Source organism: Lacerta agilis, chromosome 2 (assembly GCF_009819535.1).
Source record: "Lacerta agilis isolate rLacAgi1 chromosome 2, rLacAgi1.pri, whole genome shotgun sequence".
Lineage (NCBI taxonomy): Eukaryota > Metazoa > Chordata > Lepidosauria > Squamata > Lacertidae > Lacerta > Lacerta agilis.
Genome location: NC_046313.1, coordinates 35,681,945 through 35,697,681, shown reverse-complemented (window position 1 = coordinate 35,697,681; position 15,737 = coordinate 35,681,945). Strand labels below are relative to the sequence as shown.

The 15,737-nt window shown below is 42.7% G+C and overlaps 1 protein-coding gene across 4 annotated transcripts in view; it reads left to right on the top strand.

Moving 5' to 3' along the window:
• LOC117041123 (UDP-GlcNAc:betaGal beta-1,3-N-acetylglucosaminyltransferase-like protein 1) overlaps nucleotides 1-15,737 on the top strand; it is a 128,797-nt gene that overhangs the window by 71,277 nt on the left and 41,783 nt on the right. For 3 of the 4 annotated variants that reach the window (XR_004425933.1, XM_033139520.1, XM_033139519.1), the window contains exon 2: nucleotides 11,275-11,370. Coding sequence is in view for 3 of the 4 variants with exons in the window: in XM_033139520.1 (XP_032995411.1) it covers nucleotides 11,305-11,370 (66 nt within the window). In the remaining variant the exon portion in view is untranslated. Of the gene's footprint in view, nucleotides 1-11,274; nucleotides 11,371-12,914; nucleotides 13,024-15,737 lie in introns of those variants that run through there. The other variant, XM_033139521.1, reaches the window with a different exon arrangement.

Below are 15,737 nucleotides of genomic sequence, written 5' to 3'. Positions count from 1 at the left end.
CGCCGTGCGGGGCGAGGCGGCCGCCGCTACGACACCGCCTCCTACCTCTGCTGCCTACCTAGCATTGGGGCATCTGCTGCTACCAATGCTATTTTTCTAGAAAAAGAGGTGCTGGAGCCTGGAACTCATCACGGACGCCTTCCCTCGTTCTCTTATAATGGCGAAGGCGCCCACCTGAGAGGTGCCAGAACTGAGTTCCTGTGGCTGGGGGGAGAGTCCTGACTAGTACTATAGTTGTTATTTATTATTATTAGCCTGGTGGGGCCGGGGCAAGGTGCGCCATCTTCACATGCTCAATTCAGACATGAGAAGAATTATCATTTTTATTATTACTACTACTACTATTATTGTTATCTAATGGTGGTGTGCCTCGTGATTTTTTTCATGAAACAAGTGTGCCTTTGCCCAAAAAAGGTTGAAAAACACTGACTTGGGTGACTGGCTAGCTATCCTGGGGTCTCATAGCATTTGGTAATTGCGTGCTTTTCCAGGAAGGTCATGTGTGTTGTTTGAGTTACTTTTTACTTAGATCGCCTTGAGCAATTTTTTTTGTCAAGCTCTCACATAACTGCTGCTGCCAAATCTCCAAAGAAATGTACTTCACAGCAATCTTTAATCAATCCCATGAAGTCAGAAGATTCTTCTGAATGCAGAATTGTGTTTTTGCTCCCATCAGGTTTGAATTTCCTTTCTGAGAGAATTTGGGATTCTCAGATGGCAGAAATTCACAGGGAACTTCTTAAAGGGCATTTTGCCCGTAAAACTCCATTACCAACCACCCAGCTACCAAGAAAGGGACTTGTAAAGTTATAGACTCTCGTGTTCCTGCTGGCCACAGTGAACAAGGCATATAAAGGTGCCGATGAAATCACTGGTATCACAGCGCAGCACAAATTTAGCAACATCAACGGGTTTCTATATTTGTGCAGCAATATTTATGGCATATTTCATGAAGTTTATGCACACACATGTTCTCCATGGCATTTACAACAGTGGACTATAATTACACACCCCATATTTTAGAGCATTGTTCTCTCTCCACTGTTCCCCTTCAGATGAAATCCAGCAGGAGAAAAATGAGTTGAAGGACACTGAGCGTCACATGAAGAACATGGCTAACGACTTGGTGAAACTGCATCTATTGATCAATAAGAACAGCGAGAATTCTGAAGGGTTGCAACAAGGCAATACTATCATGGAGAATGAGTTTGTGCGCTCTCTCAAGGTATTGCCTGTCTTCTTGATACATTTCCTCATGCATAGTCTGTCCGAGATGCTCTTGCTCTGTTTTGCTGAACCTATAGAAAGGGGCAGCTCTTGAGAAGTAGCCTGAATGCTTTTTGTGGGAGTGGTGGAGCAATAGAAATTGTACAGTGTACCTAAGAATGAAATTGGGGGAAAGGGGGCTCAGATGCACGTTTAGTCAGGGACTTGTTTGCCTGGCACAAAATAAATAAATAAATAAATAAAGCTATCCTTTTTATTGGCCCATTGTATTCCCAAGTGGATAAAAGGCATAAATAATGTCTCTCTGGCTCTAGGTAGCAGAGAGAGAATCAATTGAGATGCAAGAGAAGCTGGACCGACTTCAAGAAGAGAAAGAGAGGCTCCTCAACAGCCTACTCGAGGCAGAGTGAGTCCTGTTGTGCAATATGGAACTTGCATTCCCTGTCTTTTGGAAGGACCAGTCACAGAGTAGCCATAAGGACTGTAAATCAGATTTCCTTTTCTCACAGTCTCAGAGCTGAACAGACAGCAGCTTTCATGCCTGGAATAATTGGTTTGTTCACCACAATTGCTACTGTACTATCCAGGGTCTTCTAGATAATTTCTCTTTTAAAGCAACGATTCTACTCTTCTCAGTATTTTTGTGAGGTCCACATATCCACCTGTAGCACTTACATTGTGAGTTCATGTTACATAGACCAGTGTTTTTCAACCACTGTTCCGCGGCACACTAGTGTGCCGCGAGATGTTGCCTGGTGTGCCGTGGGAAAAACGTCCCGGCCGTTGTTGTTGCCTTCCTTCAGCTAATCAGGGTCAGCCCGTGCGTTTGTACACAGAGCCGAAAAGAGACGCCGGCTGCCTCAAAAGTGCCTCCCTCCTTCCTTCGCCCTCCCGCCAGCCAATCGTCTGCGCCCTCCGGCCTGCCGGAGTTCCCCGCCTCCTCAGCCGTCGGCGTGGCCCTGAAGGGGTCCTGCGCTCCGCACGCGCCTTGTCGCGAGTGGGGTTCCGAGGCCAATCGGATTTGGGAACTTGGGCTGCTCCTAAGTGGAGGGAGAAGAAGTCCGGTTGCAGCTTCTTTCCCAATAGGAGTGCGATCCCGTTAAAGTGACTGGGAAATGGGCCAACGCGGGGTGAGGGGCGGGGCCGGCAACGTGCTATAAAGGCGCGAAGGCGTGTGTGGTGGTGGCGCTTGGTGGCATGCGCGTGCGTGAGATTTTGGCGGCGCGAGGAGGACGAGTTGGTCTCGCTGCCGCCGCCGCCTCCCCCGCAACCTCCTCGCTCGGCTGCGCTGCTCGGCCGGCGCCCTGAGGGGACGTGGCGGGTAAGTAGCGGGCACGAGGCAGCTCTGGTGGTCAAGCGAGGGAAGAGGTTTGAAGGCGGCAAGAGGGAGGCTGGAGCGGCGGCAGCGGTTTTCTGAAGGGAGCCCTGTCGTCCCCGAGTCTGCAGGAGGAAGGAGCAGGCTCGCTTTCTGAGGCTGCCTTAGCGGAGCTTCCCTTCGGGAAGGGCTTGGCCTGGGGCTTCGCTGGAGGGCGGAATGAGGGGCGCTTCTCGCCGGCTGGTTTGTGTTTCTGACCCGCCCTGAACTAGTGCAACAGGCAAATCAACAACCATTCTCTCACCTTTTGTCCTGGCCAGCAAAAGTATAACTTTGGATGCAGCAATGGATCTGCCCCACTGCTGGAGGTGGGGCTTGGGGCTTTCTGTGTCCATCAGTGCAAACCTTATGCATTGGTCATTCGTTATAGTTTTGGAGCCTTAACAATCTTATAAACAAACATCACTAATTTTCCTAACTGAAAACTGTGGCTCTGAGATGCTTGGACACACCTGCCCAATTTGTTCAATGTTGCATCATACTGTTGTCATTTTAAAGATCATTATTTAAAGGAGACCAGGGGCTGAAGTGGATATTTTTGAAGCACATGCTTTTGTTTTTATAACCAAATAAATTATTGTGAGATGCTCAGACTCTTAAGTTTTACAGACTTCACCAGAAGTGATCCTGCTCTTTATTATGTTCTCCCCCAAAATAAAAGCAGGGAGGGAGGAATAAAAAAAAACCCAAGGAAGCCTAATTGCCAGAGGAGGAGCTAGCTGCTCCAGCACCCTAAGCAGCACACATGCTGTGCACCGCTGGGGGGGGGGCAAGTCAAGCGTCCCAGGGCACTGCCCATGGTGAGGGTCCCAGGGGGACAGCACGGTGTGGACAACCACTGCAGTGCACAGGTATGTGGACAACCACTGCCGTGAATTGTACACAAGATCATCACAAAAAAGGGAAACACCACATTGGCTGGGCTCTCAAGTGTGGCATGGCAGTTAATTATATCATGTCAGGATGTCTCAGGAGCTTCTCCACTCATGTCTTTGTCACAAAAAGTCACTCAGGTACAAGACTAGAGTCCCTCAGACCTTACTTGGGGCTGGACTATATTTTGAAAAAAATATGAACAAATTCCTATGCCCCACAAATAACCCAGAGATGCATTTTAAATAAAAGGACAGGTTCCAATTCTGTAAAAACACGCTGATTCCTGGACCATCCGCGGGCAGCATTTAGAAGGTGATTGGGCCACATCCAGCCCCCGGGTCTTAGTTTGGGGACCCCTGCTCTTAAGTCCAAGAATTATAAAATACTTTCTTTGTGTTTATTTGATTCCTATTCAAGAGAATTACTTTATATATAGTTAATATAGGCACAGAGTTAATTTTTTAAACATTTTCTAATGGTGGTGTGCCTCGTGATTTTTTTCATGAAACAAGTGTGCCTTTGCCCAAAAAAGGTTGAAAAACACTGGTTTACAAACCCATTAAAAGCACAATAACAGCAGGGCCTTGCAACTTTGTTGTATCCACATCACCTCGTTCTACCACCTGTGCACTGGGAGAGGGAAGCCTGAAGTGAGGCTTCCCATGCAATTTAGAACCTTTTGTCCTTAGGGCTCTGATCTCCCAAATTCCAAATAAGAGAGATCCTGTTTTTTAGAGTAGTGAAATAAATATCGTTATCATGTAATGAATGTCAGAACAGTTGGAATATTCTTAGTGTTCTGAGGGGGGGTGGCAATAAAAGAGAATGGGGGCTGATAGTGGTGCCCTTAGGAATGTTGCACTTTCAGCAATACTCTAGTTCAGCCTTTCTCAACCTTGGGTCCCCAGACCTGCACAAGCGACGCTGACACAAAACCCCACATATATTAAGTAAAATAGAAACATCGCCACCCGACCCCACCCCCACTCACATCTCCCCCCCTCCACCTCTTTCCCCCTTTTCTTCCTAATGTATCAACAAATGAAACTGACCTGTAAAAAATGTTACTTGAAAAAAAGAGAGACATTGCATATACTTTCTTAAACCAAGAAAATCTTTAATAAAAATACATTTAAAAAAACCAAAAAACCTTGGGTCCCCAGATGTTGTTGGACTACAACTCCCATCATCCCTGACCACTAGTCTTGCTAGCTAGGGTTGATGGGAGTTGCAGTCCAACAACATTTGGGGACCCAAGGTTGAGAACCACTGCTCTAGTTTCATTGTAGAGGATAATGTTGGGATATGCAGATCTTGAAATAGGACTTTCTGAGTCAGGGGCCTAACCCAGGACTGTATGAAAATTGGTCTCGAGTATCTAGTTAGCCAGAGAAAGGAAAAGGCCTGTGGACCATTAAGTATTGTGATTGGCAGTCAGAGTGAGGCCTCCAGATTGACTAAGGGTAGATGTTATACTAGGACCATTGCTTAACGGAGCAGGCCCTCTTAGATGTCTGCACATAGAGCTCTGGTAAAAGGTAAAGATAAAGGACCCCTGGGCAGTTAAGTCCAGTCAAAGGCGACTATGGGGTGCAGCACTCATCTCCCTTTTTAGGCTGAGGGAGCTGGTGTTTTTCCACAGACAGCTTTCTGGTTCATGGCCAGCATGACTAAACTGCTACTGGTGCATGGAGTTGGAGGACTATAACAAGTGCCAGAGCTCATGGAAATGGCGTTTATCTCCCCGCCGCAGTGGTACCTATTTATCTACTTTCACTGGTATGCTTTCAAACTTCTAGGCTGACAGAAGCTTGGACAGAGCAACAGGAGCTCACCGCTTCACTCAGAGCTCCTGCTCAAGGTCAAGATATAGCTTAGACTCTCAGCTCCAGAAGGGACCCTGGAGCTGCAGGTGTGGCTCTTGCCGTGACAGAATGTCAGCCAGCCTGCACTCTTACCCTTCAGAAATTTGCTCACTATTTACAGGATTCCCAGTATGCTCACATTGATTGCATACAAGTGCCCCAAAGCAGAAGTGTCCACGGCTCTGAAATTTGACATCTGCACTGGTTATAGTGCTTGAAAGGTGCTGATTACTCTATGAAAAACCCAAGGTCTCTTAAGCTCCCCTCAAAATAAAGTTAACTCGATTTCCTGAATTGAGAACCAAACAGCCTGTTTAAAAATAGCCCACAGCACAGCCCACATGAGACTGCACTACATTCAGACCGCAAGGAGTGCAAGAATCACATTTTAAATTCTCATCCCCCCAACACACATAAAACTCCCTGGACAAGAAAAGTTATGCATATGAAAGAAAAGGGATCTGACCTAGATTTTCTCTCTCTAACATGCTGATTTCTCTGAACAGGGCATTCAAACACGTGTTTCCTCACTAGGGATAGAGGAAGAATCTCATTTTAAGTGGATTTATACACAGAATCTGACAGTTGTAACATGATTAAGCTTTGCTGTCACTGGATTGATTCTTATATTGAGCATTTTCTTACATACAAGCTGCTCATACATTGCTGGGTATTTGAAAACTGACTAATATATCCAAAATTGTATGCAAAAATATATCTAATATACACGTCTAAAAGTCAAGCCCTATGCTCACCTATACTTCTACAGTGTGCGTACATTGTTGTATCTATCTATATCTCTATATCTATCTAATCTATCTATCTACCCACCTACCCACCTACCCACCCACCCTACCCCATACACCCAGAATATATGTGTATATATTTAATAATTCATGTAGTATGTTGGATTTGTTCATATTTTTAGTGGACCAGGGTGCGGGGACTCATTTCTCACTGAGATTAAGGAGTGAGACAGGAAATGGATTAGCTCAGCATTGAGATTTACAGAAAACTCCCTAAACTTCACTTTGATATGGGGTACTGTCCTGGATCCATCTATATTCTATACTATGAAATAGTACAGTCTGTATTACATAGGGTGTTTTGTTCAAAGTGGAGTTTGTCTCTGTGAATGTTTTCAGAAATGATCTCTGTTCCAGTGATCAAGTCATAGTTCATAACACTTGGAGCCTTTGGATGTCGTTTTAGTCTTGGTTAATTTTTTTATAGATTTCATTTATTTCAGTTGAGTCTGTGTACTGAATCAGTGTGCATAGGATTGTGGCAAATGTTTTTACATATGTACAGTATTTGTAATCAGCTTGCTTGTTAATGTGGGGTGCTTGTTTTAATGTACAAATTTGACTATGCTTTTTTAAAAAACTTAATGAATATCTTCATGTAAAGAAACATTATTTTTCCCTAGTCATAGTGTGGGCTGAACATAATAAATGTGATTTATGCAAACTCTTGCCAAGAATAGTTCCATTGATCTACCCTGACATGCATGATTCACAGTATGCCTGACTGATAAAACTGCTCCCTCTTCTGTTCAGTCACAGTTATTTCTATGACTCTAATTATTATTCAGAGTGAAATATTTAAATGCTTATGCTACAGAAACAGTTATAGAACTGTATTTCAACAGATTTTGAATGGGACCCCAGATGAGTTGTCTGTGATTTGATCAGAATGTGGCACTAGAATTTTGTGAGTTCCATTTTAAAAATAAACATAAAAATATGACCTGCAGCTTCTTCTTACACACTATTTTATGCCCACATTCCTTTTGAGTACCTTACACTGTCTGTTTCCAGAAGCCTTGTCTATATCTGAACTCACTTTTCATCCAGTTTTGTCTTGTTGATTCTTTGCATATGTTTCTGTATTCAAGTCTGTGACAGTTGGGCAGATGTTGAGGATCATCATTCAGCCCAGTGTTGACAGAATTATTTCAGGCCACTGTAAAAGAGCATATTGCATTATAGGTCAGATGTATGCATTTGTGTTCAACCTGGTGAGTATTCTGCTACCCTCTGGAGAACATTGTGACCCCCAGGGTTCCCTCGTGACCTTGGAAAGGAAGTAGGGACCATTACTACAAGGTACCTCAGATACATCAGAACAACTTGAGGGACAATCCCCACCCCATTACTATTCCCTCTCTCCATGGTTGGGAGGATAGCTGGGATTTGTTGGGTGTTTCCATTCCAGAGTTAACATGAAAAATGTCATTCATCCTCTCCAGCACCGAGCTTGTTTTTATGCTGTTTCCAAGTAGTATGATTCCAAGAATGTTCCCATAAGCTTCTTGGGAGATGAGAGCATGGAGCTCAGGAGAAAATCCTGGGATTGCTCCTGACTTGGTGCTGTGCTTCATAAGCGTAGTACATGATGAGCACCAGACTCTACCATATGGGAGAGAGTGTGTCTTAGCAGTGAAAAATTCCTGGGAGGTCATATACTCCTGACCCTCAGGGCTCCCCAGATTTGTGGCTGCTGGTTGAGGAAGTGTGCAATCACATTAAGTTATGTACTTTATGGTGGATGTCTTGGCATTTGGGTACCATGGATCTCTTTTGCTCTCTGGAATTATTGGAAAATCAACCTCTGAGCTGGTGCCTCTTGGGTGATTCATTCATTGATCTCAATTGTTCTGCTAATTAGATTGTATTTCTTGATTGAAACTCATATCTGAAGATTCACTCTCCTCTTCCCTTCATATTGTTTCATGTACTGCAAGGAATCTCTGTTGAAGTTTGCATGGATCATTGTTTGTGAAGAAAGAAAGAAATATATATCCTTGATTTGTCTAATCATAGATTACTGTTCATTTTTCACAGCTAATCTGTTTTCATATTTAAGGTTGCTGAAGCAGTATTTTGCTCCAGTAGGCTTAGGGATTGTTATCCTTTCCCTTATGTATTAGTGAATGCAGTCTAGTAAAGTATTACATCACCTGTAGTTATGTTGTTATTTTAATTTAGTAGTCATCCCTCTGGTGATTAACTACAAACAGATGAGCATCCCTTACTGAGCCTAAACTGTCTTTTCTTTGTGAGATGATTATATCATCTCAAGACACACCTGTGTGGCCTCAAATATATATATGTATTGCTAATTGTCCTGAGGCAGTTGAATATCACAAGGCCTTCTTTTTCATGGTGGGTCTTTCAGGATTAATACAATTGCTGCCTTTTTCATTCTGGGATCTGAACATTCTGTGTTGGGATTTGTATTGATTCCGCTAAGAATGATTAGTGAGCACAGACTGTATTAAACCATAAAACCAGAGACCTGCGGCTGCTTGGTCTTAAGAAAGAAACACACTGACAGTATCAGATTGTTAGGGCTAAATGGTTTAACAGATTATGACCCTAAATTGTTAAAATTGCTTCACAATTAGACTATTTTCTTCTTGGGAAGCTTTGTCCTGCCAGTTTGCAGAATGTCAGCTGCAAGAAACAGAGTATGTTGAAGACCTTCATGGCAGCCAGAAGGGTTTCCATGAATAGCATTTTAGCAAAAATCAGGAAGTGCAGAGCAGTCATGCATTTTTCTACAAATCCACAAGGCCATTGATTTATGTATGCTGTGCACTGTGCAGTATCTAGCATCTAGCACAGAGGACTTTGGGATAAGCCCAGCTTCCATTATTATTACTATTTCAAAATAAATCTTGGGTGTATGGGAGGAACTGAGCACTGCACTACGTCCATTGTTCCATCAGTACAAGAATTTCAGCCAGAGGGGCTGAGTTGCACCCAACATGGGGGTGGGGCCTATCATGTGTGTGTGGTGTGCATTGGGAGGAGGCCACCACAAATATATAGATACATGTCTCATTTATTATTGGTTACTACTTTTTATTGCCGTTTTGTTTTTCTGGCTACAGCTCATGGTTAGTGTGGAAAGAGCTTAACCATCCATCCCAGTACAGTCAATATGCTTAGCCAAACCTTGGCTTAGCTCAACTCAGGGACCGGGGGGAGCAAAACAACTGTGAGCTCCTTTCCTGGAGCCTACACACTCACACAGTCTGGTCCTGGTAAGCCATAGTTTGCCCTACTATGTTGTATGAGCCAAGCCAATGTGTATTGTACTAGGATCCCTGGTTTGAACATAAACAGTAAGCTGGGATTCTGTAGAAGTGCAGCTGAACTCTCTGTCACAGTCCTTTTCCCAGCCATATGGAAAAAGGAGAAGGGAGCATACGAACTGTACTTGGGCTCATTGAGGCTAAACCATAGTTTAGCCTCAGAGGTTATGTGTTTTATATCACTTGAAAAATAAGGATGCTAGTGTAGATTTAGGAAGCTGGTCTTAATGTTAGCCTTTAGAAATTTTAATACTAGCGGTACCATCAATCAATAGTTTTGCCATGGAGGAAAAAGCATTTTCAATGAATAGAAGGCATTCCTTTTGTTTTATATGTCTTTGTCTGCTTAACCAGCTCATAGAATATCTTTGTTTAATACTTAAGGCAGACTGCATCATGGTTCTTTAACTTCTTGTCAACAAGATTAGTCTATAAACTTAGTAGACATTTGGTCTTGTATTAATGGAATGAACAGGTTTACCTTACATAATCCGGATATTCTGGTTTATTTCAACACTAGGTTTGAAACATATTTGTTTAAAGCAGAAAAGGGCGATTATAAACCTTCCTGGTTTTGTTGGTATTACTCAGTGAAGCTGTCAACATTAAAAAATATACAAATTATGGGCTACATTCATTGTATTTCCAAGACTCTAGTTTCATTCAGATATCTTTTTTCCAGGTACCAAAAGGCTATCTGTGTTCATATGTGTGTGCATGCTCAAATATTTTCTGTTTGGTTTGCATGCAAGTCAGTACTTTCCATTGGCTGTTAATTTTGGCATGTTCTTTGCAAATAGTAAAGCACCCAGGTGTGCTTGATTCCCAAGAACTCCATTTCCTACCCCAAATCTTCAAGGTTTATAGAGATCTTGCTACACATCACCGAGGAGCAAGTAGAAGATGTTTGCTTGAACCTCAATCTTGCACTCAGGCAGCAAGCAGTCTTAGCAAACCCCATGGTCAGGTTGATATTTGAGGGCTTCTTCATAAATGCTGCACACAGAAACAAGAATATACGTAGAGAATGCAAATCAATCTCTGGATAGAATATAGCATTTATAGTGTAAACTGTGTGTTGTGGAGAGTGTGTGTGTGTGTTTTCTACACACACGACTTAGGACACAGCGACTTAGGAGGGTAGACTAGATAAAATGCTAGGAGTTTTGTTCTGCTTTGCTTCGTTTTTAGTTGAAACAAGTCATGAATGTAGAAGGAGTCAAGGCAGAGGAGTGGGTGTCCCCCACGTGGGGGGAGTGGATGTGGTAATTTCCTAATTTAAATTCCCTCCCTCCACCCCCTCTCCAAAGGTACTACTTACCTACTAGGAGATACAGATTTTTTTGGGGAGGGGAAGGGGGCGCAAGAAAAGAACAGAGAAAAGTTTACATTATTGTATTCCTCAGCCTGTTCCACTAATCTTACTCCTCCTCCTCCTCCTCCTCCTCCTCCTCCTCCATCCATTGCTGCTTTGAGCTAAGAAAAACGAAGCACGGGAGATATTGTATTCCAGCATCTCTTATAATTTGTCCTTCTACACTGCTCATAACAGGGGAAAAGTTTATGCCACACTTGCTACAATATGCATGCTATTAAAGGTAAAGGGACCCCTGGCCGTTAGGTCCAGTCGCGGACAACTCTGGGGTTGTGGTGCTCATCTCGCTTTATTGGCCGGGGGAGCCGGCGTACAGCTTCCAGGTCATTTGGCCAGCATGACTATTAGATTCATTTGAATGAAGGAAATTGTCATGTGCATGGTTTGTAAAACATACTTGTTAAGAATGGGACTCTTTATAGTAATAGTGTGTGCTTTAATGCTCCTTTTTCAGGTTTTTACTTCCCATGGGCCAACTGTAATTATGCCAACTTGGTTCTGTTCCCGAGAATGGTTTTGTCATGTGGGCAGATTTGATGAAGCGGGAAAGGTAAGCACTGTGAAGACGAGCAAAACCTTAAGTGTGGTTTAATGTCACCTGTGCTGAACTCTCGAGCACAGCTGGCATCCTCCTTCAAATAGAGAGTTCAGGTTGTACCTAATAAAGATGCCCTCTTGGCTCCCATACAATAATTGGAACACCAATGGAAAATGCATGAGCAGACAAAAACTAAGGGGCAGATCTGTTTCCATGAATTTATTTCCATAGTGTTAAAAATGATAACATTGTCATTAGCAACATTGCCACTGGGAGTGTGTCCGAAGGTGCTGGTACTAGTATGAAACCATTTATTGGCTGTGCTCACATGTAACACTGCACCAAACCAATTCTTAAGCAAAAGTGCTGGCTTCCATGGAGCCTCCTCCCCAGTTCCTTTAGCTCAGTGAGGTATGAGATTTTGTTTAAGCTTTCTGCTCCTTAACCTTTATGTGCAGCTGAGGTTTCTTCTTGGCTACAGATCATGCTGTTGGTTGTAGGACAGGGTTTACCAAACTTGGGTCTCCAGCTGTTTTTGGACTACAACTTCCACCATCCCTAGCTAGCAGAACCAGTGCTCAAAGATCACAAGAACTGTAGTCCAAAAACAGCTGGAGACTCAAGTTTGGGAAACCCTAAAGAGAGGCCAAATGACATTTGGTCCCTGCCACGCTGATGGAGTGGACCTCTCTTGTCTCCTCTTTCACTCTGATGCAACCAAATGGAACGCTCTTGGCAGAAGATGGTTCTAGAAAACGAAAAGCCAAATGACACTTTATCCCCGCAAGGCCAATGGAGTGGGCCTCGCTATCTCATATTCTCCTGAAATGTAAAGAGATGGGATTTCACCTGACCATGTTTCTACAAGGATAGACTTGTTGCCTGAACAAGTAGTGCAAGCTTTATCTTCATAGGGGAAACTAAACCATGGTACACACATGACACTGAGGGACAATGCTTCTTCCTTAGAAGCCACTTTCCGTTTTAGGGCAGAGGAAGGCTGCACACAGTGTTCTCCCAGCAACTACACCCCTAATATTAGGGGGGATGCCTCACCACAGGAGAGAAAATGCCACAGAAATGAGGGAAGAGAAACAACCCCAATTTACCAGATGCTATGTTTAGTAATCATCTCCTTTCCTTCTTTTAGTATCTAGCGGAGTAACTTGCAGGTGTCACGTTTCTGCCAATAAATACAGAAACAGACTGAAACGTCTACATTCCAGTATTGCCATGCACCGAATAGTCTCCATAGCAGCAACCTGCTTTTCTCATTTGTGACTAAATCTGTACACCTGCTCTTCAAATGTTAAAATGAAAGGCATACACCAGAGACATGAAATAAAGATCTTATTACGTAATACACTTAAAATGCATGATCAAAAGCTTTTTGCAGACCCCTTTGATAGCATTTCCTCCATCTACATTTATTTTAAAGCTGTAATGGGTTCTTCTGCAGCTAATGTGCGACTCCTAAGTTTCAGAACCGTGTTGATATATTGAGGGAGACGGGAGTTGCTGCAGTAGTCTTGTGACATCTTAAGAACAAACAGATTTATTGTGAAATAAGCTTTGTGGATGATGAAACAGACTCTAATCTACAAATGTTTACACTACAAGAAACCTGTTCGTTCCTTATACAGTCCCAAGATTTCAGGTCGCAAGGTAAGGTTCCACTATGTTTTTAAATAGGTCAGTAAGGAGGACTGTTTTGTAGAATTGATAGGAGTCCTTTCCTAATTTACAGGAGTTGAGTTTTGCGTGATAGCCTTGATTGAGAAAACACAAATTTTACTGCTCAATAAGTATAGTTCAATAAGTGTAGCTTTTTTGTCCTTTTGAACCATTTCCATTCTGAATTGTTTACCTTTCTGGCCTTCCCTCCTTCTAGTCAGCCTCCGCTGGAGACTGAGTAATTCAATCACTCCTGATGCAGAGAATTCCTGTGCTCCTCAGAGGAGGATGCTGATTTCACCACAAGTCATTGCTGTAGCCTTCTTTTCATTTCAAAAGCATGCCCAGATCAATAACCCATGCAGGAACATGAATGCTGGGGATGGTATCCTTTTTCTTCCTCTTACGTGCTAAAGGAGAAAAGAAAAGTTGAGTATTCATAAGAAAGATGCCACTCTTACGAATTCAGAAAGAGTGCTTAGCAGAGGTGTGTTAAACATTGATCTTTGCTTGAGACTTTAATACATTTTATTCCCAGTTTTCTAGACTTCCCCATGGTCTATAGTTATCTGCCAGAAGTTCTGCCTCTGGCTTATGCGATATCTCCCCTCATTATTTCCAGACTTAATGTTAGGCATGTCAGTTTTCAAAAATCTTCAGGAGAGAGTAATTTTTAATGAATCCCAAGAACAATAGTATATTGGAAGCTGGTAGTGTTTCAACTGCAGCCTGTGATTTAAGTGGCTTTGTCCTTAATTCTGTTTCTCTCCTTGCGAGTGATCAGGAAATAAATCTACAGAGCTAAGCTGCAATGTGTAATTCGGTGAGGATTATTAGAATAGCCTCACTTCTGTTTTGTCAGTCAAAGTGGGAGAGGGTTGTTGTTATTTATTATTTAAGCCATGAAATGGGGGGGGGGTTGGATATTTGGTTCAGCTTTGCCTCTTTTTATTTTTTAAAAGCTGAATTAAAGTATTGTAAGGTTGTCAAATGATTTGTCAAGGGGCTCTAGGGAACGATCAAGACAAAACACAGACTCTGATATTCTTGGCACATTATGGGTAAAACTGAACAGAGATCTGTACTTGAGATGTGTCCAAGAAAGAAAGTGCTGGAGCCAAATAAATTAGGCTTATGAACTGCTTTAAAACAAGCCCTTTTAGCGACATGTCTTGATAACATGTTACTAAGCATGCTGAGGTAGTCACTGAATTTCCACCGCTTTCCATGTTTAATTAGAGTATTGTTTGCCTGTGCTGCTCACATATTTCTGTTTTGGGAGACTAATCCTTTAACTTTATTTCCCAAACAATGCAGCAATTATAACTTCATCACAGATTTCCTGTTTTAGGATCAGGTCAAAATGATTTAAAGGCCTATCGGGACAGGACAATGGGGTTCAGTCACACAGCTAGCAAGAGGCTTAGCAGGATTTGTACAATTCTGGGGGGGGGGGGGGCTTTTAAAACAGTCTAAGCATGAAATTAATGTGCTGGGTCTCCGGTGAGCATGTCTCTGCTGAGATTTAAAGCACCTATGAAACTAAAATTGTGCTACAGGCCCAACACAGGCATGCACACAAATACACAAAGATAAGCAACAGTGATGTGAGGGCTGTACACTCCTGCAATTGCTTTACAGGTGGAGCAGATACATGGTTGGAGGGCATGCATAGGAGACTGTAACTGATCAAGCCTCTGACCCACCCACTTGACTTTTGTATGTTTTGCTTCAGCTTGACCCAATTGTTTTTCTGAGGTCAGATATGTCCTCTGCCAGATACACATTGACCTTTGTATCTCTATATTCAGTCTGGGTGCTGTTATCATTTCCATGGACTTAACTTGGACTGTCTGAAGCACATTTGATCATTTCTACAAGTCAGTCTTAGACTCGATTCTTTAATTCTAATGCTTCCAAGTTGATAGTATTGGACTAAGTTCCAATCAGTTCAGTGGGGCACTTAGGATTTTAGCATTAGTCTATTGAGATGAATTTTTGTATTATATATCTTTTGAAGGATTCTTGGTATGAATCAAGTTCGTGTTATGTTACTATTTGCTGGGCCACACATTATTTATTTTCCTATTCCTCTCCTGATAAGTCTTGCCCACAAGCATTCAACAAGCCATGGGTTGTAGTCAACTAGCTTTTACTCAGACAAATTAAAAGTATTGCTCACGACTACAGTAACTTAGGTCCATTAATTTCATTGGGTCTATGTGGGTGTATCCAGGCACATGTGCTTGCATCTGGTGATACTGCACTTTCACTATTGGGATATGTGGCCAGTGGGTCTGATGTTTAGCTGCTGAACCATTACATATGTAAGAAATATGTTGGCCAAGTGTGGATGCACAGGCTGAAGCTGCTTCCTCTTGCAGCTGCTCTCGGAACAAAGAGAAAGTTAGGTTCTGCATCTAGACCTGGCCAACATAATTTCTCCCCTGGCTACCTATTAAATTCCAATCTTTATCTGGTTAAAAATGTTTAGGCATCAGCACCAGATTTCTGGGCACTGGGAATATTTCTAGCTCTGTCTTCTGCAGTCCTTTTTTTTTTTACTGCACTCATCCACTTTGTTCCACTGTTTACATCTACCAGGCATGGTCGATGAAGAGTTGCACAGTATTCTTAGTTATGGAACTTGATGAAAATAATTGCATCATATGTGTGTGTGTTGGGGGGGGGAGTGAACCTTAAGT